Below are 16,097 nucleotides of genomic sequence, written 5' to 3'. Positions count from 1 at the left end.
TCTGAAAGGTGAGCGTATATCTCAGCGGTAGACGCAATCCTGCAAACCAAGAGATTTGTGACATTATTTAGCCTGCGAACCTTTTTTATGTGTGACTGACAAGTTCTCCTTTCTAATACAAATATTAAATATGATTTATTTTACCTGGGTTCCAAGTTCCCTACAGAGGCAAGCCTCTATAGTTAATTACATCCTAAATGATGGGGGTCACTTGAGAAAACTCTCAATAATGATCAAATGTATCAGTCTTCAAGAATTTAAAGTTTAGATTTTCACGGTAGGACGTGGATGTAAGTGAGAGTGACTCAAATAAAAAACAATTATTTTCAGGAGTCCAAAAGAAAGAGAAGGTAGGAGATGTCACAGATCATGAGAAGAAACCTCAGTGCCTTTTCAAACTATTCTAATGTGTGGGTGAGTTTTGAAAAATGATGTTATTTACTTGTTTAATCCTGTCAATTTTATTATTTGAGACTTACACTTGCATAATAACTGATTATGCAAATAGCCCGCAAAGAGATGGGGGTTTACGTCGTAACGAACGACATCCTTAGAACCTAAAACGAATTAGGACTTAAACTGCACAACTTGGTTGTGCAGGAGCCTAAAGAATGTATGAGGATTTACGTCATGCTGGGTGAGCTACCTCGAAGTCCTATGGGTTATTATGCTAGAAAGATAATACTTAAGAATATTCTCTTGTCGCTCGATCCAAACTCTTCGTCGTGCTGCTCACAAAGTTGGTTCCAAGCTTTTGTTGTAGCGATGACTCAAGGATTTAAGTGTTTGAGATTGATGATTTATGTTTCACCGTTTTAGTGTCAATGTTTTGTTTTGTTTTGTTTCAGTTTCAGTTCTGATTTTGCATGCAGAATAAACAACTTACACGTAAATAAAATATACTTGAAAAGTAAATGCAGTAAAGTAAAATATTGTAAATAAACTGTAAAAGCGTACCTGGACATCTGCTACTGTTGCATGATTAGTACTGCAAGCATAATGTGATTTGCAACAAATTTAAATACACTTACAAGAAAAATAAATAAGACGAGAAAACCCAAGACGAAAGTTAGAAAAACGAGTCGTAGAAATCACAAGCAAAAGAAACTTGTAGCCACATATTAAAGACCAGGACTGAGTATAAGATATTGGTAAAGGTGGAAGTGGGGGCTCAGTGCTGGACTGTGTGCTTCCCGATCTTGAACAAGAGTTACCAGCCCGACAATCTACAAAAGACAGTGCTTAACCTCAATCCAAGTGACTAGCCGTTGACCTTTATAAATTTTCATAGAAAAATTCTTTGATTTTCATGCAAAAACTGTTGTTTAAGTCTTTTTTATGCACAGTTCTTTTTAACATGAAAAAGAAAAATTATTTTTTTGTAAATATTTTGTAAAGTCGTGTAGCCCACAGACTAGTCACTCTAATCGTGCTAGAACTACTGAAAACTTAAGAGTGTCGGGGGCAACGATATCACCAAGAATCGACGAATAGTATCATTGATCCTTTCCTCTTTCTTATTGAAGATCCTTGAGGTAAGAGATACTATTCTAATAATCCCACTTCGTATCCCTCATTTAAGCACACATAAGCAACGTCGTCATCGCCCTCGCCACCTAGACCCCAGACTTATCCTAGTCCGGTGATCCATATGTGGCATTTAACAAATTTCCCTAATTGTTAGGAGGATTTTAGTGTAATATCCAAACTCAAACCCCAGTGCACTGAGTTTCACTATAGGTCAAGTCATGGCGGGAATTCCACTATTGATTTAATTAAGGAAGCATGAACTACGTTTCGGTGCATCCTCATGTCTAGTGTCTTAATCAGTTTGTGAATCAGGGTCAAGTGTCTAGTTTCATTATTTATTCGAAAATTAGGTGAGCGAACGCTCACCTAGGGTGTGCTCCTAAAATCTAGGAAGCCTACACTGAAAAATTAGATAGATGGACTCTCACCTAGGGTGTGCTTCTAAAATCTAGGAAACCTACACTGAGAATTAGGTAGATGAGTTCTCACCTAGGGTGTGCTCCTAAAATCTAGGAAGCCTGCACTGAAAAATTAGGTAGATGGACTCTCACCTAGGGTGTGCTCCTAAAATCTAGGAAAGTTACACTGAGAATTAGGTAGATGAGTTCTCAACTAGGGTGTGCTCCTAAAATCTAGGGAGCCTACACTGAGAATTAGGTAGATGGATTCTCACATAGGGTGTGCTCATAAAATCTAAGAAACCCACACTTTAACTTGCTCCTAAAATCTAGGAAACTTACACTGAGAATTAGGTAGATGAGTTCTCAACTAGGGTGTGCTCCTAAAATCTAGGGAGCCTACACTGAGAATTAGGTAGATGGATTCTCACATAGGGTGTGCTCATAAAATCTAAGAAACCCACACTTTAACTTGCTCCTAAAATCTAGGAAACTTACAGTGAGAATTAGGTAGATGAGTTCTCAACTAGGGTGTGCTCCTAAAATCTAGGGAGCCTACACTGAGAATTAGGTAGATGGATTCTCACATAGGGTGTGCTCATAAAATCTAAGAAACCCACACTTTAACTTGCGCTTAAAGTGACTTAATGTGTTTTACCCTCAATTAAATATTTTTTCTAACTAATCCTCAAATATTTCTAAGTGTCTTTCAAGTAATTAAATGAAAAATTCTTTTTTTTTTTGACTTAACTATTTAACAAAAGTAACAAAACAAACGAAAAGAAATAATTGACCCACTTCCAAAACTAACAAATTCAACGGGGAAATAACAAGTGAATCAACCTAAAAACGTTTAAAATCTTTCAACAACTGTAATTAAATAGATTCTCGAGAAGAGTGCTTAAGTTTGTTCCACGACAGTGTTTTGATTGGCCCAAATGTCTTCCAATTCAGTATAAAAAGAAATGAGATCCAAAAGCCATAAGAAACTCAGAAAAGTGCAGCCCAAAGGCCACAAAATTGAACCAAAAAGCAACTCACAAGCCACCAAGCGGACCGAAGAAAGTACAACAAAACAAGCCCCTTAACAGTCCCAAAAATCGTGCATTTAAAGACTTCCAAATTAGTGTTTTAGGGCTCCAAGATCAGCCCACAAAGCACCACAAAACTGTACATAAATTGCCCCAAATCGACCCACAAAAGCACCCCCAAAACAATGCCAAAACGGTGCCCAAGCTGCTCCAAAAGCAACCCACAAAACACCCCAAAACAACCCTTAAACTCGCCTCAAAACAGTGTGCTAACCTCTCAAAATCAGTCAACAAACGCACCCCAAAACGATGCCCAAACAATGTGTAATTAGCCCAAGAAAAGGAGTTTACAGTCTCCTAGATTGCAGCGAAATCAGCCCACAACAGTTCCCAAAACATCATTTAATTACCCTTCAAACAACATTAAAACAACAAGTAAAGTCCCTCAATCAACATTTAAATAGGGCACAAAGCCCCCAAAAACAGTAGATGAATCAACACCCGGGTGGCATATAAGGCCTCCAAAACCAGCATTGTATAATGTACAAACGATGAAAGAGTCGAGACAAAACAGTAAGAATGACAAGCTAGAATGACATCCCAATCATTATTCAAAACAACGATAATACCGAGCAACCGGCATAGAAGAATCAAATAAAAATTTGCACGCATACCCCACAGTTCCTTTGTGTTAACATATCTCCAAACTAGACTTCAATTCTTACATTTATACCACCCAAATCTTTCGTGTCATGTCAAAACAAAATCGATATGACTTCTAGCGCGTGTGCACAAAGATGTATATCTAGAGGGATTAAAACTTAGAAATGTAAATCCATGAGATGTAAATCCATGAGAATTATGTGGTGTGTATTTGAATCCTTCTAAAAAAATCAGCAAGTTCCAATAAAGAATGTTGGAATAATAGTAGAGGAAAGACTCATTTGGGGAAAAGTTCACATCCAATAATTCATGGTTGAAGTAAGCAAGCCCACGATTTTAACAACTATTAAACATTATCTTGAATTTAATGAAGAACGAATCCATTTCCCCATGCTCACACAAGACCATTGTTACACTAGCATATCAGAGGATTCCTAGATAAAAGTAAGTAAACATGGCTAATGCAATTAAAAGAACAGTGGATAATCAAAACACACAAGATAAAGTGCCACAGATGATAAGCTTATTGAAACAACCAATCATAAAGTACTCCAAATTGACATAACTTACTCTTCAGAAACCTAGGCAAAACATGCTTAACAAAATTCTAAGCACATTTCGGGGATATAAATCCTTATGGCTCCAAACAGTAAACTCTAAAGAAGGAAGAGCTAAGATCCTTCATAAATCCAGAAATAAAACAAGTAGACATTCAATCTTAAATCACATAATCCACACATCAGAGACAAATAAAAGAGACCGTTGTTTGCGATTCGATAAAAAAAATGTTTAGAGTTCACCTTCCTAAAAGTTCTTCGATGGAGGCTGGGAGAGAATTGAGTAGGGAGGTTTGCCGTATGTGAAGGGAATACAGTTAGGGTTGCTGGAAGAACACTTCTGGTCGCGCGAGAGAAGCCGCAGCAGGAGTGGGCTTCGGCGCAGAGAGGAGAGGGAGGCGAGCCGGACAGGAGGCAGGGAGCTTCGGCTAGAGCTGCGATCGAGAGAGAAAGAGGGAGCTGGGTTTCTTCGGTGCTGATCAAAGGAGCTGAGGCGACCGGGAGATAGGAGCTTGGTTCGCAGCGTGGAGTCGCAGAGGAGAGCGAGCGAGCGGAGGAGTGGGATCGAGGGAGCGCGACATTCGGTTCAGGGAGGAGCAACGTCGAGCGGTTGTTCGGCATGAGAAGGAGCGGGGCGGGGGTTTTCGGCGCAGGAAGGAGAGGAGGTGAGCGAGGCTTCTTCTGCGTCCCGTGTGGAAGAGGGGAGTCCAGCGAACGAGAGAGGCGAGCCCAACGTTTCGTGAAGAAGGGTCGGAGGAGAGCTGAAACTCGGTCCCGGGAGAAGGAGAGCCGAATCTCGTCGTGAGAGGAAGGAGTCAAATTTGATGCAGAGGGGCCGAATGCTTTTGGTGCAGAGACGGGATCGAGCCGAAGGCGGAGAAGTTTTCGTGCCGAGGAAGAGGGGAAGCGGGATTTGTCGAGAGAGGCAGGCATGCGGGAGCCGAGTGATTGAAGGTTTCGGGGAGGCCAACTGGAGAGCAAAGGTGGCAAATCAAATTGTATAGACGAAATGTCTGGGTAGCCGTTATGCGAAGGATTGGCGGGGAATTAATAATTTCCTTAATGCAGAGGAGGTTTATTTGGCATATAACAGTTCCAATTAAATTTCATTAAGAATGGATTAAATAATTCATTTGAAATTTGAAATCGTTTAGCTTGTGTTGAGCCCGAGTCCAGCCCGAATTACACTTGAGCTGAGCTCGAACCCGTGCTCCACTAAATAAAAAAAAAGGTGCATCGATTTCCGTGTCATTTGTGCAAGTGGACAACCATAGTAATATAAGTGTACTCCTTAGCTAAAATCGACGTCCCAGACTCATCCGTGTGGTCTGTTTTGTCATCCGAAGTCGTCCGGGTGAGTTCGTCGACGGTTGGGCCAAAAATGTGTCACTTTCGTGCGTGGTGTAGCGAGTGCGTTGCTGAGTCGTGGATGATTCACCTAAGACCGTCTGATCCTGTAGGAACTCATTTTCGGGCCCTCTACATGTTGGTCCTTAGCCCTTGCAACTAGAAGATGAGTGCTTGGAACCACTAATGCGAGCCCTTCATAAAAATGAGTCAAGAAGTAATTTGAAGCTCTACAGGAGGTGGACTCCATTACTAGTATTCTAAGATGATCAACAAGAAACTTGTAGGGCTAGATTTTGAGTTATGGGAGTAAGAAACTAAGTCCTCACTGTAAATGAGGTCAATATGGTGCTCCGGAGGTAGCCTACTCCAAGTTGGTGTTATATCCGACCCTTTCACCTTCCCCAATGATTACTCTCTCCTCCTCATAGCCGTCGACTTGTTGCCAACTTCTCCATCTGTTGTTTTCCCTCGCCAGCCGCACTCCAGTGCCTTTCCCATTGTTGCCTATGCTTCCCCGCTCGTTGTCCACCCTCCTAAAGTGCCGACGAACCTTCCAAGCTTGCTGCCCACCTTCCAACATACCTCCCAGCCGCCCAACAGACCTTCCCACCCTTCCCACCACCTTAGCATACTGCCTACCTCCTCTAGTTTACTTTCCAACCTATGTTGGCCCCTCTCTTGCATTCACCCTTATTGTCCTTAGCCTCCAGATCTACCAGACTAACCTCTACCGCCCTTGGGACACACTTTCGAGGTGTTTGTTCGTGTCATCTTTTATTTTGCGTGGTTATTTTCAGTTCGGTTATGTTGCAAACCCTATTCCTATATTAATAAAAGTTCGCTTTGTATGTTTCCACTATTTTTTCCACTTGATCCGGTACAACCTTAGGTTGTGGTAAAAGGATGACTTGCAGGACAAATCCACTCTGTTGAAGAACAATTGAACAACCTTTACTTGAGCAGGAGCACAATGTTGAATTGGAGATATTGACTTCACCAAACTTTAATGTAGGTGGAGAAGGTGAAAGTGGTTGGGAGGAACGACAAATGGGTGCAGAGATAAGTGAGTGGTTGACTGTGCTTTAGCTTTCATGGTCTTTAAACCAGAAGCTGGGAAATTATGCTTATTGAATCAGTTTTTAAGTCCACGCCGTAGTAGTTTTTTTGGTGCTTAAGCCATCCTTTGTGCTCTTTAAGCGTGAACCAAACATGACCTAGTTTCCAGCTTTAATATAATGGGCATGCTTTTTTTCTTAAGATGGTATCATCTAATGGCATGATTTTGTTTATGATACCGTTCTAGGGTTCCTAGCAAACTACAAACACACTACTTGCAATCGGAAGATTTACAATTCTCAATAGAGCAAAATTCAGAAAAACATTTCTCAATTCATAAAATTAGAAAGAAAACTAAAAAAATTTCAAAACTAGAATGCAACCTATATAATAGTCCTTTGAGAAAGTAACCTAATTAGAAACTAGAGAAATAAAAAAGAGTCAGAAAGGAAGAATATTAGAAGGAAAGTTGCTGTAAAAATATAAAATAAATAAAAACTGTTTCTCAAGCTCTCTCTCGTGATTGCAGGAATAATCGTGATCCGACAATTGGTGGGGTCACGATACCTTGGAAACGGGTGCGACTTCCACTTCATTTTTCACGGGTATGAGAGGCTGCTTCTTCTTTTGTGGAAACATTTGGATCCCATTGCCTAAGGATATTTTTCATAAAACACTTGCATAGATTTTTAAAATAACAACTCACCACTCCTATCATCTATTCGTAAATGCGCCATTGAATTGACCTAAATTTGGTAGCCAACTTACTCCTTAGGGTCTACCAAAAATAGCTAAAAATTTTCTCATTTCTATGTAATGTAACAACATGTTGGATCACTCTTATTAGTGACTGCCTTGTGTCTGGTATCAATTTATTGAACTCATCATGTTTTGGGACAATCAATATTAGTCTTGCTTGTTGCTTTTAAGACTTGCAAAAATATAGTTTGTGGCACCACATCCTCAAACACCTCAGATTTCTTCCAAGGCAAGAGTACAATGCGCTTCCCATCTTTGGTAAAAGATTGTGTTCTTGTAGTCATCATGATATGTGCACTGATTGTACTGCGAATGACGACCTACTAGGACGTGATATGCATCCATAGGTATCACTTCACACTAAACTTGCTCTTGGAAATTATCTCTGGTAGAGAACTCTAAGAGGCATCTCCTGTCAACATTGATCTTATTGCCTTTCTTTAACCAAGTTAGGGAATATGAGTGAGAATGTTTTTGAGTAGTGAGCCTCAATTTATCTACCAGCTGTATAGATGTCACATTGTCACAATTGCCTCCATCTATAAAGAGGTTGCACACTTTTACCTTCACAGTGCGACAAGTACGAAATATGTTGTGAAGGTGTCATTATTTCTCTTTCATAGGCTCAGTCCGAAAGATCCGTTGAATTTCTAGCATATCTTCCTCATCAGCGAGTAGCATGTACTCCTCTCAATTCTCCTCTTCTGTGTCTTCACCCTCTATCTCCCTCACTGCATTCTGCTTAGTAAAAAGTATCACCACTATGTTTGGACAATCATAAGCAATGTGCCCAAAATCGTGGCACTTGAAGAACTCCCTAATTGGCACGAATTTAGTATTATTGTCAGTCTCCATATTTTCTCCACTCTTTGATGGTTTCTCCTCTTGCGGGGTTGGCTTAGGTGCTCATTGGGCATATTTTTGTGGCCTAATCTTGGGGTTGAACTCTACCTAAAATGTATAGCGATCACCTGGTAATGTTGATGTTTCTCCACTATCAAAGCTAGATTCTGGACATCGAAGAGGGACCAATACAACTACATTTGCACCATATTTTTGATATATGACCCCAACCTTCCAAGATGTCTTGCCACTTTCTGCTCCTTTAGTTCCACCAACTCATAAATTAGCATGAGTTGATCAAATTCTGTTATATGCTCCACGTAATAATCTCTCTGACATAATTTATAATTTTTTTATGAACATATCCTGTCAGTAATATGAGAGAAGATATTTGTGTTGCTTCTCTCTATTTATCTTATATAATATAGTAATTTTATCATTACCTTCTCGTTGCCGAAGATGCTTCAAATTTTCCTTCCACAAAGAAGTAATCATCCTTAATTTAATAGTGGCAAATTTGACCTCCCTGTCGGGTGGAAATCTTTATATACTCAAAGCCCCTTCCACTTCTGAAGCCACTCGATATATTTGTCCAGATCCACACGCCCGTCAAAATCTGACAAGTTGATTTAGTACTCCAATATCCTAACTTCACTGTTATTCAATACCAAATCGACACTACATTAGTGGTTCGTCACTTGAAACTTCTTGGTGGTAGGGATTCACTTCTTCCTCTCAATTTGGAGAGTCACTGTTGTGACTATGGGTGAACTCCTTGAGTTGTCTCTTCTCAAAAACGACCAATCTCTATTGCAACTGGAAGATTTCTTGTTGCATATCCTCTATGGTGATTTCCTAAACACCTTGCCGAGGGTTCTCTTTGGCGGGATAACATCCTTCCCTCCTGATCAGGTTTCTGACAGATATAAGATTGAAAATCAAGGTTGGTCAGATGCTTAGGTTTTTAGGGTAGGTGTAGACTTGAAGTTTTGGTAGAGGTGGATTTACCAAATTTTGAAAACTTAGGGTTAGTGCTATGAATTGCTGCAAAAGTGATTTGGATATGGTGGAGATTTTTTTGGAATTTTGGATTGGATAAGAAAGATGAAACCATAAAACATTTAGGGCTTGTCGGGCAGATACTAGATGATATAGTTCTAAGACTTCTAGAAAGTATTTGAGAAATAGATTTAGAAAGGAGTAGATCGTTGTGGAATAAAGTGGGCAGACTAATAATGTGGTCGATGATATTTGAAAGGGCTTGCGGGGATAAATCTGCTGTTGGACAACATGTTCATCATCATCGACGACAGCCGTAGCTGAAATTAGCAAGTTGGATGGTGTATCGGCGAGATGGTTCCACCACATGTTCCTAAGCTAACTATAAGCGCACCACTTGCAGAAGGAAAATATTACAACACTTCAGAAAATATTACATGTTCCTAAGCTAGTTATAAACGCAGTAGGTGTAAACGTGAACTCTAAAACCAAAATACTACCTATATAAAGGTCCATTGAGAAAATAATCTAATTAGAAACTAGAGAAATAGACATGAACTAGAAAGTAAAGAAAATTAGAAGGAAACTTTCTGTAAAAATAGAAAATAAACCAAAAATGGTTTCTCGGGTCATCTCAAGTGACTCATAATAATCGTGTTCCCATGCTCAGCAGGGTTTCACGCTACTACAAAAATGGGTGCAAAATCCGTGTCAGTTTAATTCTTCTATTCTGCTATCGTTGAATCTCACCATCGACTACGCTGCACCTGTGCAAACTGTAAACTACATACGGAAGTATCGACAAGATTTGCACTGTTTTTTGCTTACTAGCCACTTAAACACTATGTTCCATCAGTTTTTTTTACAGAAATATGCATTTAATTTACTGGTCAGAATCTTCGTTAACCACCCCTTTTGAATTGTGTGTTGCATTCTTCTTATGCTCCTGCATCTCTAGAATCAAGTCGGTGTTGCTTTTTGTCTAACTCGTGCGTCACTTGACCATTAACTTGTGATAAGTGTCAATTGATCTCAGAGGAAAGTTTATTTCCTAAAATATTTTTCTAAGTTTTCATGCAAAAGTGATATTTCTACCTTCGATGCTTTATTTCTCTTCTACTAATTGTGAAAGCATACTATCTTTTCGAAACTTCATGAGCTAAACCCTACAAGGGCAGGAAACAATTATTATCTGCATCTTGAAATTTAATCATCATAACATTTGACATTTTTTATGATGCAAAAGAAGCACAATTTCTATTAACTGCGATGATGGTGCTATGAGATGAATTGGGGGGAACATGAAATTTGTTCGGTGGTTTAATGGTCCAGAAGCTAGTTACGTAACTTACGAGTTAAATTGTAATTAAAGTGTTAGTTTTTCTGGATATGCTCCTTCTGAGAACAGTGTTATGGACATCTCATAATTGAAGTGATTTAAAAGTATATATGGAAGAATAAACTTAACAAAGTTAGAAGAAGTGGAAACATTAAATATTAAATTGAACAAGAGAATTATATTTTTTATTTTATGCTGTTATTTACTAATTTAAAATTGCTATAAAATCATTACTTTCTTGTCTGATACCCTGACTATATTGTCTAGGGTTTTGATTGGTTGCTTATTTTGCTATCAAGCGATTTAATAATATTGATTTGTTGCATGATTGCGTTCATACGGGGTGCATATTTTCAAAGGCCTATAATTGAATTATGCTTTCTTTTGATTTTATTCAGCAATTATGATAACTCGTTTCTACTAAATCTTCTATTTTCCATTTGTATATTTTTCTGCTGAGCTGAGCTGATTTGCACTTTCTTACTTTTCGCTAGATAATTCATCTTATTCACTTTTAAAATTTAACTGCTGCAGCCCACAAACACTTGTTCGAGCTCTGAGGTATGTCCCATATCCTGTGACTCAATCGTTTGCTGCCTCATTTGTTGAAATTTCTTTCTGATGGTCCGTTCAAGCTTTACTTTTGCAAGCATACCAAAACTTAAAGTTGTTTTTTTTATGATTTGTTGTGCCTTATGTTTAATGATTTACAATTTCTGATCATGAAATGGTAATAATTCCATGCCTTATGTTTAATGATTTACAATTTGCCTTCCTCTTCTCTGCTGGATATTTGGAGATTGGTTAAATTTTTAAAATCCATCACTTCCATCGAAATAACTCATTTTACAGATAACTCGTATGATGTAAGAACATTGTAATTTAATACCTTCAATAAATTATGGTTATCAAAACCATAATAGGTGACTGCCTGCACTTTGGTTGACATTTTTGTGCTCTAAACTTTCCCATCGCATTTATTTTAATCATATATGATCCTTGCAAATCATAATGAGAAGAGACGATTAGAAAATGATAGATTATATGGCTAAATTTTATAACCATATGCTATGTTAAAATAGAAGATGGGAAGTTGTGCATGGGCGTCATGTGGGATGCGGATGTGGATTGTGAACGGGACTCCGGCAAATTGGGAATTCTGGTCCAATTTGTTGGCCGGTTCAAGTGGTTTTAGTCGGCCTTATAGCCTTCCTTTTCCTTACTTAACACTAGTATTACATTATTTTACTTGAAAATTATATATATGTATATTGTGGACTGATTTTAGGCACTTTTTCTTTAATTTAAACATTAGAGATCGCTCTTTCTAGTTTTTCTGCCTTAGTGCCATACTTTTGATCTTTCTTGGGTTTTGTGTCTATAACCTGATTAGATCTAGGTAGTAAGCTATTCCTGATGTCTGACAATCTCTTACACCTTCAATCCTTGCCACTTAGCACCATCAGAGCTGGTACTCTATATGGGCTACTACTCTCATGAATTAAGCCTCTAGCTATTAAGTTTATAACTTGGTTTTGCAAGTTCTTGTACTCGGTTGTATCCGGTAGGTAGGTCGATTTGTTTCCAAATCTGGAATTAAATCTATGGCATGCTAGATCTACCTCGATGGTGGCAACCCAAGAAGTAAACTATCAATCGGGACATCTTGAAACTCCCTTGAAAGGGGTTGTCCTAAGTACAATATTGACTCGTTAGACTCATTACTTTTTAGAACTTCCAATCCTAGTCCTATTGGTATTTCTCTGAAGGCTTGTAGAAAGATATGTCATGACTCTATAGTCTTATACTCTATATGAACCCCTTTACCTCAGACTCCTTCCAAGGTAAGAGCACAATGCGTTTCCTATCATTGAAGAATGAATATTTGTTCTTGTAGTCGTTATGATGTGTGCAACGATCGTATTTCCATGGTCTACATCACTTCACACATGCTCGTGAAACTTATATGCAATAGAAAATTCCACAAAGTATCTTCTATCAATTGTGATTTTATTTTATTTATTCAAGTAAGTTAGGGAATATGGTTGAGCATGTTTTTGTGTGGTAAGATTGAACTTTTTTTACCTTTCGGGTATACTACAATCTTACAACTATCTTCATCTAGAATAAGACTGCACACCAACGGGTACAAAGATGTTGTGGCGAAGTTACTGTTGCTCTCTCGTGGGCTCAGTTTGAAGGATTCGTTGAACCACTAGCTTTTTTTTTTTCTTGGGTTGGATGTTGATACTCATTCGTGTCTTTACTTTCTTCCTTGTCATTTTCTATGTAATAATATAATTTTTTTGTAATATAATTAAAAATAATTAAATAATAATTAATAATACTAATGACTGTAAGTAATGTTATAATTAAATTTGGATTATAAAAAATCAACTATTTTCCCTCTCATGCCACCTACCAATGTTAGGTGTCAGTCAAGTAAACTCCTCGCCTCTCGCATGAATTAAATTGAGGGCTCTCATGCTCTCCATTCCTCATTCTACGTAAATGGGGAGTGAAACAGAGAGCGAACAAGGGAGGGAAGGCGAGATGAGACCGAAGCAAGGTAAAGGTAGATCGAGCGGCTCTCCCTCCCTTTAGTCGTGCGAGCAAGAGTGCACGAGAGCGAACGAGAGCGAGAGCGAGGGAGAAATGAGAAGGCACGAGTGGGGGAGGAGAATATTGAGCAGGCAAGCAACATATAGATTTTTGTGCATATATGACGTTTGAACGAGCGTCTATTAGCTCTGAATGCAGGGAATGACACAACAACGAGAGGGAAAAATGGGTTTTCATCTTTAGGTAGGAAATTAGAAATCAAAGCTTAGTATTTTTTATTGTTCTTTTTAATACTAGAAAAGTTGATTCTTAGCTAAATTGAGTTGAAATGAGAAACCCTAAAATTGAAATTTCCCAATTTTTGCTAAATATGTATAAGCATTTGGTGGAGACAAAAAGAGAAAGGTTTTGCTTGGGGGAGAAAATTTCACGCATAACATTCAATTTTCATATTTAATATCTAACTTCTTTGTAAATTATTGTTTAGATTAAGTCAGATGCTCAAAACCTAGCACATTTGGGATGCTTTTGTTATGCCCGTAACTCAACCGGTCCAGGCGGGACTTGTTGAGCAACAAACGAGCGGCCCAACCATCTTGTCCAAGAGCTGAACGTTTCAACAACTGAAAGATCCAACAACCGAAGAATCCAACAAACAAGAAAGGTCCATGAGGGCATTAATCTCGTATGCAAGGTGGTGAAATTGGAGGAGTTTGGGAGAAAATTTTGGGTGAAAGTTTGAAGTGCCGTGAGAGAATTGTATTAAGGCTAATTACCTAGGGTTTGCTTTTTTCTTTATGCATGTTTTGTTGGCTGTAGATTTCTTTTCTTGTTGTGGTGTTTCTAGCGACTTTAGGGTTGTTGTGGAGATGATTTACCTCTCGAATGGTAGATCATCATTGAATCTTGTTTGTTTTCTTTTTATTTTTGTGAGAACACCCTCGCTTGAGTTTTTCCACCTATATATTACAATTTTGTCATTGTTTGCTTATTGATTTTGATTCTGGATCATATCAATTTGGTATCAGAGCAAAATCTTAAACGGACGACAACAAAGAAAGTGGATGTGCTGGAAGGAGAAGTTGGCAAATCAGATCGAGAATGGAAGAAAGGCTCGCCACCATGGAGGAAAGGTTTTCTTTCATAAAGAGCCGAATGGAGGTCAAATTCGAGAGCATATGAGAAATGCTAGAGATGATGAAGAAGTTCATGGAGATGCAAGACCTTGACGACCGATCAAGTTGCAAACCCTAACCATGGGTTTATTAACTAATTCTTGACTAGATCAAAAGGGAAGGAGATTGAACGAGAGGACAATGAGACGAACATCATCTACACTAAGTATGTAACATCATCTATACTAAGTATGCCCCCCTAGGATTTCGAGAGGGGGGTGGGGACTTCCAATGGAGGGGACTAGGCCAAAAATTGGAGGGATGTTGCAAGAGGCACGAAAGAGCATGATTGAGTGAGGAGGGAATCGAGAGTGGGGTATGGCTATGATCGAATGAGGGAGTTTCACCCCAGACACCTCGTGGGAAACACTGGAGGAAGTGTAAGTAGGGTGGAGATGCAAGTGTCAGAAAACAAAGATGCTGGTATTTGAAGGAGAAGATGCACATGGGTGGGCGTATCGGGTGGAGCACTACTTGACAGTCAATGGGCTAAGTGAAGAAGAAAAGCTCATGGCGGCGAAACTATGTTTGGAAGGAAAGACACTAGTACGGGTTCTATGGATGGGGACAAGGTATCTGATGCATTCATGGGAAAAGTTTAAGAATTGTTTGTTGGAGTATTTTCGAGCTATTCGGGAAGGAAACCTACACGAGCAAGTCTATACTTTGACTCAAGAGGGACAATCAAGGAGTACATGGATAGATTCGAGTTTTTGTCAAGGCGATTGAGGGGCATTTTTGCAACAAGACTAGAAGGGAACTTTTTGTAGGACCTAAAGCCCGACATCCGAGTGGCCATTCGACCGTTGAGACTGCGTGGATTGAGGGAGACGATGGAGCTCGCCCAGATGATGGAGGACAAAAAATATGTGAAAAAGATCAGCAAGGGTGTTAACACAGGAAGATTCTACAAGAGTGCCTTGATAGCCATAATACCGAGGACCCCGACGGTGTCATTTCAAAAAGACTCCAAAGCAGGTGGGTACTCGTTTTAGGGGTAATTTCAAGCACCTTACTGATGCAGAAGTGCAAGATAAAAAAGAAAATGGATTATGTTACCGCTATGATGAGAATTATGCCCCAGACCACCGTTGCAAGGAGCATGCCCTTTAGATCCTTTTAGTTCAGAAAGAGGAGAAAGAGGGTGAGCAATTAGAGGAATATGTAGTGGAGGAGCATCTGCACTTGGATGTAGCAGAGATGTCCCTCAATTCAGCAGTGAGATTTACTATGAATCACACGATGAAAGTGAGGGAGCGGATCGAGAAACAACCAAGTGTGCTGCTAGTGGATAGTGGGGCTACTTATAACTCTTTCTAATCAGGTCGTGGGTCAGTTAAGGCTGGAGCTGGTGACTACAGGGACCTTCGACGCCATGATTGGAACGGGGAAGGTGGAAAAAAGTCGAGGAATTTGCAAGAGCTTGGTTCTGACATTACATGGCCTACAGGTGGCAAAGGACTTCTTTCCCTTGGACTTGAGCAGTACATATGTGATTTTAGGGATGAGGTGACTATAGACGCTTGGTGAGATGAAGCGGAATGGAAATCACTGACGATGGAGTTCTGGATGGAGGGTGGTGTTGACCTCAATTTTTCGTGAGGTCTAGTATTCCTCGTAGGAGTTAGGATCTAGCCTTAGGGGTCTTCCTGCGACTATCTTAGAACCTTAGAAGTGGGACCCGCCTCGTTTTAGTTCGACCCGCTTCCGTCCCTTTCTGGAGTTTCGCGTGTGTGGTATCAACTTCTAGCACTTAGAAGGACGAAACCAACATGAGGAAACCCAAAAGGGATTCCCTATAGGACCTTTCCGAGCCTTAGGGTGGCCTTCTGCAC

General features: G+C 39.5%; 1 protein-coding gene across 3 annotated transcripts in view; it reads left to right on the top strand.

The window, feature by feature from the left end:
* The window catches only part of LOC110022478 (exocyst complex component SEC6), a 119,954-nt gene that overhangs the window by 19,772 nt on the left and 84,085 nt on the right, over window positions 1–16,097 (top strand). For all 3 annotated transcript variants that reach the window (XM_020721435.1, XM_020721434.1, XM_020721433.1), the window contains one exon: window positions 11,060–11,086. In XM_020721435.1, the coding sequence (XP_020577094.1) occupies window positions 11,060–11,086 (27 nt within the window). The remainder of the gene's footprint in view (window positions 1–11,059; window positions 11,087–16,097) is intronic.

Source organism: Phalaenopsis equestris, unplaced genomic scaffold, assembly GCF_001263595.1.
Source record: "Phalaenopsis equestris unplaced genomic scaffold, ASM126359v1 Scaffold000192, whole genome shotgun sequence".
NCBI lineage: Eukaryota > Viridiplantae > Streptophyta > Magnoliopsida > Asparagales > Orchidaceae > Phalaenopsis > Phalaenopsis equestris.
Note: the sequence above shows the minus strand (reverse complement) of the source record. Positions and strands in the feature narration are given on the sequence as shown.